A 19,641-nucleotide genomic window follows, 5' to 3' on the forward strand; every position below is an offset into this window, starting at 1 on the left:
TGTTTGCCCTGGTACTTTATGTGTGTATGGCCAGTTGTGTGTAAACCAAACACTTTAAAACAGTAGATTCTGTAACTTGAAAATCTGTTGCCTGTAAGTCTCTACCATTCAGCTCTCCTTTACTTTACTAGAAAAACAGTACTTGATGTTTATTAGGTTCATTTTGGGGCAGCTTAGAATCCTGAAGTGGTTTCTGAATCAACAAAGAAAGATCACATTCAGTGTTATATAGTTTTAGTATTAGGTATATTTTGTGGTATTCTGATTCTTGACACCAATTAATAATTCCTAAATATTTGTTCATGATTATCGTTTGATGTGTTCTATAGGAAGTTTGTTTATTTATTTATTTTTAATCTTTTTAAGATTTTATTTATTTATTTGAGAGAACAGAGGGAGAGGGAGAAGCAGGCTCCCCGCTGAGCAGAGAGCCCGATGCAAGGCTCAATCCCAGGGACCCTGAGATCATGACCCGAGCTGAAGGCAGACACCCAGGCTCCCCGGGAAGTCTTTTTAAATTGCAGTCTTTTTCCACATACACACATGTAAATCAAAATGAGGTATATCAGAGGGATTTTTGTATGTTTAAAAAGTAAAGAAGGATAGGGAAAATGTAATTTCAGGGTATCAGGGATAGCTTCATACCACAGCTAGAACTTTAATTGGGTATCTCTGTTGAATTCGGTACTCTTACTATGGAAATTGGAGGAGATAGCATGGCATAATGGAAAGCTCATTGGATTAAGAATTAAGGCAAAAGAAATCTAGTACCAGTGTGATTTTGAACAAAATCTTCTCATGGCCTCACGTTTTTCATCTGCAAAGTGAATAAAATGAACTCAGTGACTTACGGGCCTTTCGAACACTAATATTCTATTTGATAATTATAATATAAGAACTTGATACCAAGTCCTTTTTTTGAAATAGGACCCATAGCCCTCAGTGACAGCAAGTATGCCACACTTTGGGTTTGTAGCAGTGGTCTCTCATGTTTTCTCATTTACCTTGCGAGCTATCTTGGCAAGGGAAGAATGGTGTTGTTCCTTAAAACCAGCTCCTCAGATCTGAGTCTGCGTGCTCTGTGCTAACAAACTGGCTCCCCTGGTTGATGAACCTGCATGTGTAATGCTCATTTTCATGGGTTTGTTAAGGGAGTCATTTGGAGAGAAGATTCAGGTATCAGTGAAGAATTCTTTATATATATATGTGTATACACATATATATATAAAGTCTGACCAGCAACCTCTGAACTTCTTTAATTGCTTGATTAACCTACTTGTTAATTTTGTTCTAGTTTCTTGGAAGACTTTTCTAGACCCACAAAATCTTACCCAGACCCCTGCATATTTATGAAGACTTTTGAATGAGAGTTTTTTTCCAAAAGGGGAAGTTTGTACAATTTTTTCTATCTTAAGTCATTTAAGCCTTCAAATTGAAGAATTCATTGGCCTAAAATACCAAGTAACAGTTTAATGAATTATGCTCTGAACATATATTTTGTTTAGTATATTTAAACTTTACCTGAATCCTGTCTACCATTACATATATATTTTTTTCCATTATTTATGTGTCAGATATTTTAAAGCCAGTTTTTGTCATTATACTTTTATTTCTTAAATTTTTCTTCCTTGGACTGCGCATATCCACTGCATTCTTCTTGTTCCCACAGGCACCCAGTCAGTCAGAATCAGAGCCGGAAAAGGCTCCATTGTGCAATGCGCCTCCGCCCCCTTCTTCAGCATTTGCAGAAATGAGCGGTGATCATACACAGTCGTCTTCTGCAAGCAAAATCCCAGAAGACGTGGACAAGGAGGATGAGTTTGGTTACAGCTGGAGTAAGTTGTCTTTTGTGATGCATTGAGTTATAAGAGACATTAGAATAGCTTTGGGTTTCTCGAAGCCTATGTCCTGGATGGATAAGCATGTTTCAGCTTTAGTTATACATACTGCAGTTTTGTTTGGAAAAAATACTGTTTGTTTTGCCTGAATACAGCACACGTTCCCAAGGCATGAAATCGTGTTCTTCCTTTCCTTTAAATGACCCTTCCTGCTAAAGCCCACTTTGCCATTGTGTGAGCATTAAAGAGAGCTGGGCACTTTATCAGAAGGATCCGCCACCTGATGATCCTGAACAAGTCATTGCCCTTCTCCAGACCTCAGATTCCTCATTGTAGAATCTGGTTGCTGGTGATATTTTGCCTTGAACTCTGGCATTTTCTGTACTAGAGTGATAACATGGAATAATTGTTGAGATGAAAACTTGGAGCGTTTGGCAAGTTGTATGACTACTTCTAAGTCTTTGCCTGGTGGCTACCCTTCTTTTGAAAACGCAGTCCTTACCCGAGGTTGCTAACATTAAATTGAAATGTCTGAGGAGTGCTAATCACAATGTCTGATGCACAGGAAGCATTCAAAGGCAGCTGTTATTAGGATCATTGGGGTGTCTCTTTTTTTTAATGAAATAAGCCTTTTTACAAGGAAATGGTAAAAATTTAGTGAAAAATTACCAATATATCAGTGCTTTAAAAAGTTTCATTTTGAAAGTATAATTATTTCCTTTAAGAAAGCATGGTATATGCTTTTAGGAAGTGTACAGGATGTGAAATGCTAGATTCTAGAAGGAATCAGGAAATGCCAGTTTATAAAGTTGTGCAGTTAAGAATCAATATAGAGTGTAAGACATCAGCTGCATAGTAACATTTTCTAAGAGATGATTTGTAAAGTTTGCGGTTTTCTAAGTCGATTTTCAGTTAAATAAGAGTATATTGCTAATCTATTGAGGTGGCCAGAATGTAGTCTGAGGAAAACATGAGACAGAATGTCATGTCACAAGCCACCCCAAAACTTAATGCCATAAGGGAGAAGTTTATTATGGTGTCATGGTGTTGTGGTTGGCTGGCCCAGCTGGGCTGGGCCTTCAGGCTGGCGCACTCACGGGGCTGGAAATCAGTGTTGGCTCGTGTGGGCCAGGGCACCTGCATGCAGCCTTGCCCTCTCAGATTCAAGAATAAATTCTACCTCTTGAACGTGTCGGATGGGAGAGATTAATGGTCTCATCTAATGTGTCCTAAAGCTGAGACAGGGACATTGACTTGTCCTGGCCTGATGGCTCTGTGCAGTAGGAAAATGCATTCCCTTTATTCTGGATCTACGTACCAAGCAACTGCCCAACACGACGTGACACACACGCCAATCTTCCTGTGGGAGAAAAAGTTCTGCTGATCAACGAAGATAAATCCTCTGAGTGCTTCTGTTCTTCTCTGCAAATGATAAAGTGGCGCTCCATTTTGATCAGAGTCTTTGGAGAGTTTGTTAATGTGAATCACCCGGGTGAAATGATCAGTCAGACCCTCCACGCTCTGTACTCTGGATGGAAAGAAATTCCTCAGAGTTTGGGTACTCCCGGAAACCAGTCTTGATGCCTAGGTGGCCAGATTATTTGGCTTTCCTTAGCTGCCAAGGATTTACATTTTGGTCCAAGTAATGCCCTTTTGAAGCTAAATAACCTTCCATAGTAAAACATTGGCTGTAAATTAACTTTATACCTATAATTTTGTTGTTGTTGTTACTGTTGTTGTTGTTGTTGTTTTATGTAGAAAATATCAGAGAGCGTTACGGAACCCTAACAGGAGAGCTACATATGATTGAGTTGGAGAAAGGTCGTAGTGGTTTGGGTCTAAGTCTTGCTGGGAACAAAGACCGATCCAGGATGAGTGTCTTTGTAGTGGGGATTGATCCAAATGGAGCAGCTGGGAAAGATGGTCGACTGCAGATTGCAGATGAGCTTCTAGAGGTAAGTTCTTGTGAAAGATGCTGAATTTACTCTTGCTGAATTGGTGCACTGGAATCATCAGTTTCCAGAAAATCCACCCGGGCCTCCTGTGGTGACTGAGAAAACTATTGCTTGCCTAATAAAATAGATGCACTGCAGCAAATTTGGCTGTAAACCAAATCTCTGCTAAGTAGAGTCCATGTTCCCATTAACTTCCATTAAAAGGTTGTGACTGGGTAGCACCAGAAACAATTTTTGCCCCAAGACAGTAATAAAGATCACACTTCAAAAACATTTTTTGGTGTGCTGTATTTTTATTAGTAGGTTTTGAAAAGCCAAATGACCAATCACTCCTCAGTAATGAGATTGACCCACTGGACATTCTGGAAGCTGAATTCCTAACGGTAGAAGTGATGGGGGTGGGGTGCAGTGGGGTCAAGGTTAAGGCTAAATAATGAAAACAGTAACTCAGCTGTCCAAACTGAATAAATTTCTGGACCATACTTCAGAGTGTTTAGAATTGCATTTGCTTGTTTTGTTTGTCCTTGCCTTCTGGAGACTGGGACCCACATGCCTTTATATCGCCTTAAAACTCTTCCTTCCATTCTTGTTTCTCCATTGGCTGGGAAGGCTCAGTCAGCAATGGCTAAATGACTAGATGACTGGCAGTTTCCAGTAGGTACTATTCTGCTTCAGTACTTTCTGCTTCCCAAATCCCGAATCTACCTGTGGTGCTCCTCCCCGTTGCCTAGTCCCAGGGCCTGAGTTTTGAGATTAACTAAGACCTATGACCATAGCGGGTTTCCCAGGTTGATCTGTGCAGGTCATTAGTGCCTCCAGGAGAGCCTTTGCTTTGTACAGAACATGCTGGAAGCCCGGTGCCTGCCAGGAAGTTTATGCTCTACTTTTCTACAGTCAGTCCAAGTGGTTCCTCTGTCATCTGTGGAGATCAGACCCACCTGCACATCATTTTAATGTTGGCTTTAAAACATGGGCTTGTCTTTTTTAAAGATTTTATTTATTTATTTGACAGAGAGAGACACAGCGAGAGAGGGAACACAAGCAGGGGGAGTGGGAGAGGGAGAAGCAGGCTTCCCGCGGAGCAGGGAGCCCAATGTGGGGCTCCATCTCAGGACCCTGGGATCATGACCTGAGCCGAAGGCAGATGCTTAACGACTGAGCCACCCAGGCACCCCGGGCTTGTCTTTATTCACCATCTCAGGTTCATGTTCTGGGAAGGAAAATACATATAATATTTTAAAAGAAGAAAAAAATGACCTTTTTATTAGCTAGATAGGATGATGAAGAATTAGCAAAACTAAAATTTCAGGCTCAATTAATGCTATTTGTTTCTCACAGATCAATGGTCAAATTTTATATGGAAGAAGTCATCAGAATGCTTCTTCAATCATTAAATGTGCTCCTTCTAAAGTAAAAATAATTTTTATCAGGTAAGCATTTTCTTTTTTTAGTTTACTAAATACTTTTTGTTAGTCTTTCAATTCAGAGTTCTTTTAAATGAAAATAAAACATTTCTAAATGTTGGAGTGTGTTATAGTCCCAGGTCTTTGGGGTTGCAGAATTTTCTCTAATAATCCTTCTGAGTCTTCAAGTAAAAGAATGAAAATAATATGAATCATTATGCTATGATAGGTCATTGCTTTTTCTTTTAGAAATAAAGATGCGGTGAGTCAGATGGCCGTATGTCCTGGAAATACAGTAGAACCTTTGCCTTCTACCTCAGAGAATTCTCAAAATAAGGAAGTATGTATCTTGTGTTTGTTTCTCTGGGAAGATTTGATTGATACACTATGTATTAATTCAGCGAACAATTATAGAGCCCTTACAGGAATGTTAAAGATAAATGACTCCTGGTCTTGGCCCCCAAGGAGCCTAGTACAAGAAACGCTCATGTAAATAACCACACCACTTCCATGAAGAGTCTGCATAGGGAATAATGAAGGTAGAAAAAGTTGTTAAGTCTCCTTCTGCAGAGATAGTGACAGTGAATCCCTAGGTGAGGTGACATGTGAAGTATGTGTTGGAAGTAGAAGACGCGGGGGGCAAAAACATTCCAAGCAGAGGGCATGGACTAAGGGATGGCATGCAGGCTCTGGAAGATACAGGGAAGGAGAATTGCAGGGCATCACTGAATAGTGGGGGAGGCGGGGAATGGGGAGCTGGTGAGGAAAAGGTCACTGAGAAAGGGAGATAGAGTCAGATCATGGGAAGTGTGATGGAGACTTTGTCTTTGAGGCTTAGGGAACTCAAAGAGTAAGAATTGTATTTTTAAGCACTTCTCTTAGTGCAGAGAAAAATCAAAGGTTTCAAGGAAGAGAAGTTAAGGTAAAGGGAGTAAGAAAATTATCAGAGTAGTTCAGGAGAAAGATATTGAGGGCCTGAACTAATGCAAAAAAATAAAGAAGGAAGAAAGAAAGAAATGATTAAGTCAGAAGTTGCAGAAGTTTAGGATCCAACTTAGCATTACCTTATCCCTAACTAAATGTACTCCATGAGAAACCACAAGTGGTTGAGAATCTGTTTACCTGACACGTTTTTATTATCTGCCTATGCCAGATACTGCTTCTTGGGCTGGGGATAGGCTGGTGAATGAGACAGACAAGATGTAGACAGCTTCCAGAGGACTGACGTGGTGACTTAGGGGATGGCTGACTTTTACCAGAATAGAAAGAATTAAAAAGCAGATATTTGTAAAAACAGAAAACAGCTTTAGGGTGGAGTGCGGGTTGAAGAGCCTGGTAGAGATGTACATTGGGACATTTAGTCTAGAGTTTAGAGACGAATTCCCATAGATGCATATTTGTCATTTGTTAGCCATGGGAGCTTAGGCTCTTCCGTACAGAGAATACTTAGAAAGAAGAGGGCCAGTGTCAGAATTCTTTAATAACAGCAAGGAAGAAGCCTAACAAAGAGTGGTCAGAGGTAACAAGGAAGGACCAAGCACGCACAATGCCTAGCAGCCAAGGAGGGCACATTTCAAGAGGGGTATATTCTACGATCTTGAATGCCGAGGAGAGGTCAAGTAAGGAGATGAATAGAGCCCATTGGACTTGGCAACCAGCTGATTACTGGTGTTTTTTTTAGAAAGCAAGTGATGGATAAAAAATTAAGAAAGAGAAGGCAGCAGCTAGAGGGTAACATAGAGTTTTTTGGTGGGAGTTTTGATGTGCCAAAGCCTCAGATCCTTGTTAAGGATGAATAAAAGGCATAGAGAATGAAAAACTTAAAATGAGAGGAGCCATATCATTACAGTGCAAGAAGGTGTAGAAGCAGAAACACTCTCCCCTGAAGCAGTGTGTAAGCACTGGGCTGTCTACATGAGGAATGTCACTCGTTCTGGTGAGCTGAGAAATCATTCGTAATGGTGAACTGAGTTGAGTGGTTTTTCAAGATTATAAAGGAGAAAATTTTACTTTCATACAAATGGTACCACATAGAAAGTCCTTAAGAAAATGGAATATTTTTTTTCTTTTTTAAGATTTTATTTATTTATTTCGAGAGAGAGTAAAACATTTAATAGCTCCTAAATTCCTGGGATGACTAACATAGGGAAGAATAGTGGATGGGGCTGCTGCTAGTGTCCTGTGTTTCAGTGAGTCTCACCGTCGGTAGCTGGGCTGTGATTAGATTTCATTAGAGAATAAATCCAGGAAGTCTTGAGAACCGCTTTGTGTCTCTGTGTTCTGAAATAATTTTTGTCTAATCATACCTTATTAGTATTTTGAAGAGACTGTAATGTTCATAAATGTCATGAAATGTTAATAATTATAACACATGAAATAATTTTGATTAAAGTGGCCCTTATTAAGCAAACAAAAATACATAACACTCAGTTGCCCATTTTACCATTTCTTCCCCTCTGTCAGGCTGAGCCAAGTGGTACTACTTCGGATGCAGCTGTGGACCTCTGTTCATTTAAAAATGTGCAACATCTGGAGCTTCCCAAGGTAAATCTGCTTTGAATTGGGATTTTTACACCAGTGATCTAATTCGCTGGTTCTCAGAATTGTGGTCTCTAGACCAGCAGCATCAGCATCACCTGGGATCTTGTTAGAAATGCAGATGTTTGGGCCCACCAAAACCTATTGAATGAGAAATTCTGGGGGTGGACCCGCAGTTTGCATTTTTATAAGCCTTCTAGGTGATTCCAATGCACACAGACACTTGAGAATTACTGTGTTAATTGATACTTTAACAGGAACTAAGCTTTTCCTGCCTTTATGATTATCCCAAGGTATGACATTTGGCAGTCTTTCTCTTTTTTTTTTAAAGATTTTATTTATCCATTTGAGAGAGAGTGAGAGAGCACGAAAGTTGGGTGAGGGGCTGAGGGAGAAGCAGACTCCCCACTGAGCAGGGAGCCTGATGCAGGACTGAGGGATCATGACCTGAGCAGAAGGCAGATGCTTAACCGGCTGAGCCACCCAGGCGCCCCACTCCTTTGATACATTTACCAAGGGCCTGCTATGGAGGAAATAAAAAGAAGAAAGAAACAAATTATAGTCTTTGTCCTTCATAAAACTCAAAGTTCGAATAGCTAGAAGTTTCACTGATAAGCATCAGTGAAGTATTTACTTTTGAAAAGATCTGGACCTTAGGTTCAAATGACCACTTTAGAGAGGTGGTTTGCTGAACAGAAACCTACAAATGCTTTCAGGTTCTGCAGGCTCATGCTGAAATGCAGGCAGGGACAGGGGTGGATGAAGGAGAATATTTGCAGAGAGAGCAGCAAAGTGCTCAGGGAAAAGAGGAAGGCAAGCCAGGGGGTGGGCGTGGAGCAGGGGTATATTTACTGCAGGCAGAAAGAAGTGGCCAGAGGCCATGTCCAGTTCTGAGACAGTGCAGCATGGTGCTTATAGGCCTTGACTCCAGAATCTGAGTTCAGCCCTTGCTTCCTCAGGTATACATCTGACACATTATGTGATGTTCTTTTGCCTCAGTTTTTTCACCAGTAAATTGGAGATGATAATATTACCTTTGACCTAATTGTAAAGATTAAATGAGTCCTTTGTAAGTAGTTGGCATAATGCCTGACACACAGTCAGACTTTGTTAAGCAAAAAAAGACTGTGATGCTATTGATTTGGTTTTGTTTTTACAATAAATGTGTGCAAAATGGATTGCCCTGGTCTTTCTTATAGTACATTTAAAAGAAGTCGTTATTACACACACTTTGTGTTGTAGGTAGAAGGAAAAGAACAGAAGTCATTAAAGCCTTTTGCCTTTTCTACCAAGAAGTTCATACACTTCAGTTCAGGATCCCTCACTCATAAAGAGTACAGTCATTTCCCTACAATTTGTGAATTATGAAGCATTTAAATGTATGCTGGATTCATTATAATAAATGTTTTTTTAAAAAAAATATATATAGGTTTATGCTTATCTTTAGAAAAGCCCAAAATAAGATCATTTTTTTTTACATGCCTTTCATGGCATTGGCCTAATTTATTTACCTAGAGTTTAGAACATCCTAGAATATAATGAGTGCCCAGGAAATGTTGGGAGAATGACCCTGTTAAACAGTTGCAGTATGAGCAAAACACTATAGTGGTTGAGCTTGTAGACTAAAGCCAAACCTTCTGGGTCGGAGCCCTCCTTTGCCTCTTACAAGCTGCTGGCTGGGACCTTGGACAGGGTTCTTAATCTGGACAATTTTCCCTCTACCAAGTGGAGATAATAGTAGTACTCGTCTCCTACATTTGTAGTGAGAATTAAATATATATTGTGTGAAGAGTCCAGTACCTTGCACTCATATATAAATACTGCCTGTTTTTTTTATTGTTATAATTATTAGGAAAGAATAAGCTGGCAGAGAGATGTCTGACTGCTTCCTGGTACCAGTTTTCTGTGATGCTGTCTCCTCCTGTCTTAGGCTACCTGATTAAGGTGTTCTGTAGATGTTTAATCACCCTAATCCCCTATTCAGAATCTTTCAAGGACGTCCATTCTCAAACAGATAAATTCAAGTCTCTTGGCCTGGCATTCAGCAGTGGGGGGCTGTGGGGGGGGCGGGGACAGAGGCCTGCTTTGTCTGTCAGAGGCCCTTCTGAGTGACCTCTGATAAAATATTTGGAAACTTGGTCTCATTGGTCCCCACTTCTCTTCTGTAAATGGGGCTGCCTGTATCGGGGTTACTGTTGGGATTCTTTAAGCTGATGAGCAAGCTGCCTTCATTCTACAGCTGGTCTCTGCCTTTAGCCTCCTGCTGACTTAATCAGCAGGTGTCTATTATGGGCACTTCCCTTTCTGAAGTAGTTGCTGTAGGGGAATCCAAGAACTTAAAGAAACTTCAGATTTTATTGCTCACAGAAAGCTTCCATTTATACATAGATTTTAAACAAATCTAAAGCTCAGGTAACAATGTATTTTATTGATGAAGGCCAAAGTGAATAAGGGGGAATATTCAAGAATCTTTTAAAATCAGCTGACATTAGAATCAATCAACTATGACTTCAAGTGTGGGCTTTTGGAGCCACTTAACTTTTCTGGGTCTCAGTTTCCTTGTCTGTAGGATAGGGAAATAATGAAACCTTTATATTAGAAATATTTTTGTAAGGATTAAATGAAAAAATCTGTATAAAGCACTTCGTGTGGTGTCTCTCCCAGTTGGATGGGAGCCCCCAAATGTGGGGCAACAATCCTGTGGAAGCCAGTGACTCAGGAGGTGAAAGAATTCACCTGAGGCAGAACAAGGGAGATAGAAGTTTCTTGAACACACCACAAGCAAGCAGCGGCCAGGGCTGCAGAGGAGAGGTTATCTGCCAGGAAGCAGTGGGTGGGGCTGTTTTTAAAGGGGGAAGGTAAGGAGGTAGGCACAGAGGTATGGAATTTTCCCTTTTTTTGGCAATTGTGCCTGGTTGTGAGTAGCCCATTGGTCGGGTAGGGCTTATGGATATTTTGAGATGGGTCACCTGATGAGTCCATCTGTATTCAGTCAGGGGGTCGCTGTGGGCCCTTTCTACATTCCATCGCTCAAGCCTATTTGTCTGAAAGCGGCCTATGCTTCACACTGTTCAAGTCATTATTTTCCTTAATATTTTAACCATGAGGTTCTGAATGCTCCACAGAATGTGTGCTTAAAAACATCCTTTGAGGAGGCCCTTGCTAAAAATGACAGGTTAATGGGGCACCTGGGTGGCTCAGTCCTTAAGCGTCTGCCTTTGGCTCAGGTCATGGTCCCAGGGTCCTGGGATTGAGCCCTGCATCAGGCTCCCTGCTCGGTGGGGAGTCTGCTTCTCCCTCTCCCTCTGCCCCTGCTTGTGTTCCCTCTCTCAGCTGTCTCTCTTTCTCTGTCAAATAAAATCTTAAAAAAAAATGACAGGTTAAAAGACACAGCGTACTATATAAGCCTGTCCACTCCAAACCCCATTATAAGTGGACTCTGCAAACAAAACTCAAGAAAGCAAAGAAGGGAGAATCAACCAGCCTGCTAACATTCATACCTCATCCGCAATTCTTTGTCATTTATAGCACCCTGTGTTTTTAAAAGATTATGATTATTTGAAAAAAATTAATGGTGAAGTCTCACGTGCATTATGTTGTTTACTTCTCAGCCACACTGTGAGATTGCTTTTATTTTCCCCACTTATAACAGTTCTCATAACTCAAAATGGTAGAGTTAGAACTTAAACTCTGGTCTTAAAGCTCCAAGTCCCATTTTCCATTCCTCGTTTCAGCTCGCGACTGGGGCCCATTTACCTTTCCAAAACACCTATATGTTTCCTATAAGAATCTTCTACTTCATTCAAACTGACTTGTATCAGGAGCCCATGGCGATTTATTTTAAGAATTCATCCCTCCTTGCCTTTGCTTATACAACTTGGGGTACCCTTCTGCTTTCTTTTAGATTACCTAAATCCTGTATGACTCAAGATCTAGCTTAATCTCATGTCTGTTTATTTTGAAATGTTCCTTCAATATTCTGGCCTATATAATGCTTACTAGTAATGTCTTCACTTATTTGTCATTTAACTGTGCCTGGCTCAAACATGTCTCTTGTGATAAACATTCATGTGGGTAAATTTTCTATACTCTATATTGAAAACATGTTGAAAAAGAAGAAGCTGTTATATTTTTTCTACCATTATCTCATATAGTATGGGGTAGCATAGTTCATACTAAGTATGCAGGAGGGTGGAAAGGATGAAGGCTTACATGCTGTGTGCACAAGGGAAAAATGTCAGGTACAGGGGGGTCAGGAAGGAGAGAATGGTTTTCCTAACAGTCTTAAAACAGAAATTGTAGTAACAGGTCATTTGTAGTTAAGTTCTGACTCCTTAGAAACTCTCCAGACAGGTCAATTATCTTTTTTTTTTTTTTTTTTTTTTAGGACAGAGAGAGTGCAAGGCTAGGGTGAAGGGGGTGGAGTGGGGCAGAGGTAGAGAATCTTTTTTTTTTTAAAGATTTTTTTTTTTTTTAATTTATTCATTTGAGAGAGGGACGGAGACAGAGACAGAAAGAGCTCAAGCAAGGGGGAGAGGCAGAGGGAGAGGGAGAAGCAGGCTCCCCACTGAGCTGGGACCATGACATGGGGATATGGGGGCTCCATCCCAGGACCTGGAGATCATGATCCGAGCCGCTAAGGGCAGACCCTTAACCATCTGAGCCACCCAGGCGCCCCTGTAGAGAGAGAGTCTTAAGCAGGCTCCACGACCCTGAGATCATGACCTGAGCCGAAATCAAGAGTCAGACGCTTAACTGACTAAGCCACCCAGGCACCCTGATTATCTTTTTTTCTTTTTAATCCCCTTTTTTAAGTCGGAAAATAGAAGTGTAAACAAAAAGTTTATAATGTGTATAATCTGAACCCTAGTGACTGACTGAAATGCTAATTCAATTTATCAGACAAAATAATATTGAAGATTTGTTTTTAAGCAAATTTTATCGTAGGAAAGTACCTGTAAATCAAAACAACCTTACACAATTTTCAGAGATACGTTTCATGTCCATACAGTTTTATAGGGTGAAAGTCTTCAAATAGCATTAAGAAGTTTTCTTCTGGGGCGCCTGGGTGGCTCAGTCGGTTAAGTGGCTGCCTTCGGCTCAGGTCATGATCCCAGGGTCCTGGGATGGAGCCCCGCATCGGGCTCCCTGCTTGGCGGGGAGTCTGCTTCTCCCTCTCCCACTCCCCCTGCTTGTGTTCCTGCTCTCACTATCTCTGTCTCTGTCAAATAAATAAATAAAAATCTTAAAAAACAACAACAACAACAACAACAACAAAGTTTTCTTCTGAATTTTTGGGGAATCTTCCAACTTCAGAATAGCTCTCCTGATAATAATGGTGGTTTACTTCGTCCCACTTTTAATTCTTGTTCATTCTTTTCTAGCTATTGAATGATAGAAATGTTACTCCATAAATAAGTTTCCTTAATTTGTTTCACATTCTCTATATGGTGGTGTTTTAATAACTGGCTCAGAACAGTGTTTCTCAGACCTTTTTCTGTTACAAACTGGATGTCCTGTGGTAGCTGTGAGGTGGAGAGCTAAGCAGTCAGCTGGGAAACTGTACTCACACCCTATTACCCTTACTCGTATTTCATCCTACTCTTCTGATACCAGTAGATCATCTGTAGATGTGTTTATATGTGTTTATTTTTGTAGTATTTTAAGTGGGATTGGGGCATATTATATATACAGATATGTAGCTTATTGCTCCTTGTAGGACCCTGCCTGTTGCTAATAACAAAAAACCTTCCTCCTATAGGCTTAGTGAAAGAAGGGGATTTAAGGGCCCAGGTTACTGGGCAGCGATCTTCCAGGATGGTTGGTCTGTGGCTCAGGAGGGTCATCAAGAGCCAGGTCTTTTCCTCTCCCTGCACAGCCATCAGTGGTCAGCTGTGTCCCAAGGCTGGTCTTCCTCTCAGTTTTAGAATGGCTGCCAGCCATAGTTAGGGTCATGTGCTGCTTCTCTCACCTGTGGTCGGGGGGGGAAGTGGCTGTCCCGTCATTCTGAGTAAAAGTCCCGAAATCCATGCTAGTTGAGCCAGCTCCGTTCACCCGCCTACTCCTGAGCTTGGGACTGTGGCAATGGGAATAGAACTGTACTATTGAGCCAAGTCATTCAAACTCCGTCCTTGGAATTATTTATCCACTGTTACATAACAAATTACCACAAAATTTAGAATCTTAACCATCTGAGCCACCCAGGTGCCCCCAAAATTTAGAATCTTAAAACAATAGACATTTATTATCTCTGTTTTTGTGGGTCATGGGTTTGGGAGCCGTTCAGTGGGTGGTCTGGTCAGACTCCATGTAGAGTCAACAAACCGCCAGCGAGGGCTGCAGTCATGCGCAGGCTTGACCGGGGCCAAAAGATCCACATCCGGGATGGTTGACTTAAATGACCACTGATAGGAAGCCCCGTTTCCTCTCTGTGGTGCTGCTTTCATGTCCTCATATATGGACCTGGCTTCCCCCAGAGCAGGTGGTCCAAGAGAGAGCAAGGAGGAAACCCTGCTGCCTTTGACATAGGTGTGAAATTGCATACCCTTCCTCCTGCTTTATTCTGTCTTTTACAATCAGGTAACCCAAGTCCAGTGCACATTCAGGATCCCCTTCTTGAAGGGAGGAATATTAAGGTATTTGTGAGCATATTTTAAAATCCCCACCCAAAACATAGGCAGAGAGAGAACGAGCAAGAGCGAGAGCATGCTCCTGTATGTTGTTTGAGGCAGCAGGGGGAGAGGCCTGGATATTCTGACAACAATCTGTGAGCTTGCATGAAGGAATATGATAATGGTGGTAAGTAAAGAACCAGTAAATGCCCACTGTACCACTAAAGTACTTTCCTGACTACAGGTAAGTGAATAGGCAATGATAGAACCAAATCTCAGGGTTGCATACATACAGTCATCGTAGATGTAGAGCATTACTTGTTCAAACAAATATTTCTTTGTGGTAATAAGAAAGGCCATTGGTGTACAAAATCCCAAATAGAGTGTTTAGCTAAATTAGATGTATTTGGCATTGGGATTTTGTCTTTTTGGTAGCACATTCACCTTTCTGTTCATTAAACCTGATTCTTTCACCAGCTAGATCGGGATTTGGGGTGTAAAAATCCTGGCAAGTTTAGAAAATGTATCTGAAGTATATTTGATTATATCCTGTAGGGTAATAAGTAGAAGGAAGGCATGTGTAATAACAACACTGTATATAGCACATCAGGTTTTCAATCCCTTTCTTATTATACCTGATCCTCACAGCAGTCTCATGGTTGGGCGAGAACAACATGGTTTGAACTGCATGGGTCCACTTCTCTGTGGGAATTTTTGATAAATACAGTATAGGACTGCAAATGTATTTTCTCTTCCTTATGATTTTCTTAATAACATTTTCTTTTCTCTAGATTCACTGGAAGAATACAGTATATAATCCATATAACATATAAAGAGTGTTATTCAGCTATTTGTTATCAATAACACTTTCAGTCAAGGCTATAAATAGTTCAGTTTTTGAGGAGTCAGAAGGTATGCATGGATTTTCAGCTGTGCAGAAGGGAATCAGCATCCCAACCCCCACATTGTTCAAGGGTCAGCTGCATTATTACTCCTTTTTTAGATAAGAAAATTGAGGTTTAGGGGCGCCTGGGTGGCTCAGTCGTTAAGCATCTGCCTTTGGCTCAGGTCATGAACCCAGGGTCCTGGGATGGAGCCCAGCGTTGGGCTCCCTACTCTGCAGGAAGCCTGCTTCTCCCTCTCCCACTCCCCCTGCTTGTGTTCCCTCTCTCGCTGTGTCTCTCTCTGTCAAATAAATAAATAAATAATCTTAAAAAAAAAAAAAAAAGAAAATTGAGGTTTAGACATGTTATATGGCGTATCCAAATTCCTACAGCTAGACAGGAAGTAAATGAGAACCGAGCTCTGTTCACCCTACAAGTGCAGTTTTCTCTGCTTTACACATGTGACTGATTCTGCAGAAAGAGAGTGTGGTAGAGAGAGATGCATAATGACAGTCTGAAAATCATCAAACATGAATAATCTACCTCAGAAGAGCCACGATGTTGATAATCTTTAAAATGATGGTGCAGCCTTACCTTGATGTCATAATCATGATCCTAAAAGCCTGATGGCAAGTGTGGCTCTCATGTATACATTTCATAGAAACCATGGCAAAATTTCCTTTTTCTCTCTTTTGCTTTACATTTCCCTGGGTAGAAACTATAATGAAAATGGTTGCTAGCTCTAACCAGAATGAAAATACTCAAAATCCTATTTTAATTTTATTAATGTAAACATTAAAGAAACGCAAAAGCCAATACTACTGAACATTTGGTCTTGATAAAAGAAAATGTGGAAAATATAGACAAAATATATATAGCTCTCTAGGCTTGGCAGGTTTTCAGTGCACGTCTTTGGGCTCAGAGTTGAGAGTGTTTTCACTCTGCACCAAATCAAAACACAAGTGTCTGGGGAAACAATGCTGTGTATTCAGCACCAGAAAGGACAGAGCAGGCAGAAGTAATTGTAGTCTGTCTGCTAAGGGAGAAGGGTGGGATGAAGGGGCCAGTTTGGGTTGTTATTTCTTAGCTGTAGGCCAGAAAGAGGAAGCAGGATACTTTGATTTGGTTTTAAATGATTTATTTCGTCAGCCAGTTCCCAAAACTACATTGGCAAATGTATATTCATTGAGTTATTGAATGCATTTTGTTCTCTGGATATTTTGCTAAAGTTACTAGAGATGTGTAACTGGATATATATGGTAAAGACGCTAGAAATAGTAAACATATGGGAAGAATGAATACATTTGAATATTTGATAGAAGAGAATTTATTTCCATTAAAAAGTTTGAGAGTTTGCTTAAGAAGAGATTTCTATTAATGAACTTTAGAATGGTTTTAATCCGTTTTCTAGCCCTTGGGTAGAAGATGATGTTCAGAAGTTATGGTCATATAGCTTTCTTTGGATAAATTTAATCTGCTTCAAGTTTTCTAAGTTGTTACTATTTCTCTAGGATCAAGGGGGTTTGGGCATTGCTATCAGTGAGGAAGATACGCTCAGTGGAGTCGTCATAAAGAGTCTAACCGAGCATGGGGTGGCAGCCAAGGTGAGGCTTTCTCACTGTCATACAGTGGTGGGGAAGGGAATTACTTCTATAAAATCACCCCAAATCCTAACATGTTTCCATTTAGGATGGACGGCTCAAAGTTGGAGATCAGATTTTGGCTATAGATGATGAAGTCGTTGTTGGCTATCCTGTTGAAAAGGTGCGTTTCCAAAAGGAAGCAAATAACACTGTGAACCCATCCGTGGGCATGGCCAGCACATGTGTGTGCCTGTGTGTGTGTGTGCATGTGTGTGCCTGTGTGTGTGTGTCCATGTGTGTCTGTGTGTGTGTGTCTGTGTGTGTGTGTGTGTGTGTGTGTGTGTGTGTGTGTGTGTGTGGTCATAGGGAATTGGAACCATGTCGCTATACTAGACGTTATATTAGACAGATATCATTAAGGAAAAGAAGAGATTAGAAGTTCTTCAATTTCTATTTTCTATTTTCCAATCAAATGATATTGAGGTATTTTCTATTGCCTAGAAAATCCAGTGTTCAGTGGGCATTTTTGATAAATATCATTTCCTATTTTCCCTTAGAAAAACTTGCAACTTCTAAACAAAGGTCAACTTAGTGTTAAGACCAAAGGAATCTTTATGAATATTTGCTCCAATAAATATCCATTTTGTCTGTTGTTTTATAAACAGACTCAGTCATTAAATGCATTACTTTCATTGGGATTAAACAGTTACTTGTGAGTTTTCTTGTCCTCAAAAGTGGTAATACTTACTAGTAGTCTCACTTGAGGCATTTCATAGATAAGTATAAGAAAAAATGCTATGTTTCTCTTGAGATTTGGTGTGCAAATGTTTTTTATTTCTACATTGGCCAGCAAGAAGCTTAAACCATTTTTTTAAATTCAGCTTTAATAATTGTATAGGTTGAACCCTTTTAACCCATATGTCTATGTTCTAACTTTCCATTTGGCTTGACTCTTCTGTTGCATAGTTTTCTTTACCCTTCTTTTAACATAAGTGTTTCCATTTTATTAAAAGTGTCTGTGTAAGTTGTTTCAGATTCTCGGTAGAATCAGGAAGTGGGAAAAGTACCCCATATATCTTCTAAGTTTGTAGGGATCCAGCGAAAAGGATGAGATTAATTAGAAATGTCAAAAATGGAAAACACTATACTTATATAAAGAAGAATATGGCCACAATTAGACTTACGATAGAAATTAACTTTGGCCTTAATATCAGGCAACTGAGAAACTAGAAAGAAAGGACAATCATTCTTTCTTGACCCCTCAAGTTCTGATAAGGAAAGGGATACCAACTGTTAACAGTGACTTACTGGTATAAGTCTACTAATCTGCTTTTGAATTTTGTTTCCTTGCCACACCAACACCCTCCCAGTTTATTAGCCTTTTGAAAACAGCAAAGACAACAGTGAAACTTAGCATTCATGCTGAGAATCGCGACCCCCAGGCTGGGACGGCCAGTGGAGAACAGAAGAGCAGCTCCTTGTCTCCGACGGCCCCGTCTTCTGGCTCCCCAGAACCAGAGTCCATCCCAAGTAAGGGCCAGTCTCTTGTGATTCCTGCTTCTGTGGCATATTCAAACCCCCCAGTGGCAGCTTCCTATGTGGGAGCCCCCTGCCTGCATGTAACTCACTGTTTGAAGGCCATCAAGTATAAAGAGAGGGGCTCCTGAAGAAAGGTCACTGGGCTGTTAGGCAGGGGATCTGAGTGCTGCACCAGCCATAGGGCCTCAGGGAACCCACCCACCCACTCTGAGCCTCTGCTTCGTCGTCTCTAAAGCAGTGGACTGCTACTCTTTGCTCACCAAGGGTCTTTTGCTGAAGGTAGCTGTGATTCGGGTATTTGACTAATGATGTAACAACATGATTTTGAATATTCCTTTTTTATATTGAGCAAGTAATTTAACTTCTCTAAAGCCTCAGTATTCTAATATGTAAAATGGATACAGTAATGCCGCTTTACCGGTGACATCAACAGTGCGTTGCATTACAAGAAACTCTTTAAAAATAATAGTCATTGCTGTAGTAAGCATAATTGATCTGAGTTCGTCATTTAGGTCTAATAGATCCTGTCAAAATAGATGAAATGGTTGTATGTGGACCATGGAATGAGACTGGTGTGTATCATTAAAATGCCAGTATAGCAAATTAAGGCAAATTATTCCTTTAAGTTACTTCTTGAGAAGTAAAGATCGCTGTTTAATAAATAAATCACTAGTGTTTAATAAGACAGTAAATTTCAAGCTTTGCAGCATTGAAAAAAGTACTTAAACACATAGGCTTTTTCTGCGATGGGAGAAAAAATTCTCTTTTGGCCTCCAAACTGAAACATTAAGTTCTTTTGACAGGTTTTTAAGGAAACAGCAGTTTAAAACATATGTAATATAGTTAGACAAAAAAAGTCTGAAAGTAATACATATCTGATGAGTGTAATCCTTTATTTAGAAAGACTGGGTAATTCACTGACATGTTAAAAGGTTTTACGGAAATTGTCTCCTTTTTCAATTTTATGTTGATCCCAAAATAGCATTGTCTATAAAAATGTAAAATTCTAAATGAAAATGTAACATAAAAGAAAATATCTTACACCTGCTCTTACCATTTCAGGAGCGAGAATTAGTCTGTCTCTGGTTTCCTAAAAAGAGAGCCTCTTGCCTAAAGCTACTCTACCAACTGTCTCAGCTTTTTCAAAACATGACGTGTGCTATATGCTCTTTGGTATATCATAAAACATATGATATGAAGACTATCGTAAAACAAGGTGTGAAATTATACTCTCCTTGTTTTCTCATAATCTATTCTTATCTCTTCAGTCCTGAGCACATATGCACCAGG

The 19,641-nt window shown here is 40.3% G+C and overlaps 1 protein-coding gene across 12 annotated transcripts in view; it reads left to right on the plus strand.

Moving 5' to 3' along the window:
* Nucleotides 1–19,641, plus strand: part of MPDZ (multiple PDZ domain crumbs cell polarity complex component) — a 160,782-nt gene that overhangs the window by 126,668 nt on the left and 14,473 nt on the right. For all 12 annotated transcript variants that reach the window (XM_032392440.1, XM_032392443.1, XM_032392449.1 and 9 more), the window contains 8 exons: nucleotides 1,670–1,835; nucleotides 3,597–3,793; nucleotides 5,132–5,223; nucleotides 5,446–5,536; nucleotides 7,660–7,740; nucleotides 16,741–16,833; nucleotides 16,919–16,993; nucleotides 18,183–18,342. In XM_032392440.1, the coding sequence (XP_032248331.1) occupies nucleotides 1,670–1,835; nucleotides 3,597–3,793; nucleotides 5,132–5,223; nucleotides 5,446–5,536; nucleotides 7,660–7,740; nucleotides 16,741–16,833; nucleotides 16,919–16,993; nucleotides 18,183–18,342 (955 nt within the window). The remainder of the gene's footprint in view (nucleotides 1–1,669; nucleotides 1,836–3,596; nucleotides 3,794–5,131; nucleotides 5,224–5,445; nucleotides 5,537–7,659; nucleotides 7,741–16,740; nucleotides 16,834–16,918; nucleotides 16,994–18,182; nucleotides 18,343–19,641) is intronic.

Source organism: Phoca vitulina, unplaced genomic scaffold (assembly GCF_004348235.1).
Source record: "Phoca vitulina isolate PV1807 unplaced genomic scaffold, GSC_HSeal_1.0 scaffold67, whole genome shotgun sequence".
NCBI classification, from domain to species: Eukaryota; Metazoa; Chordata; class Mammalia; order Carnivora; family Phocidae; genus Phoca; species Phoca vitulina.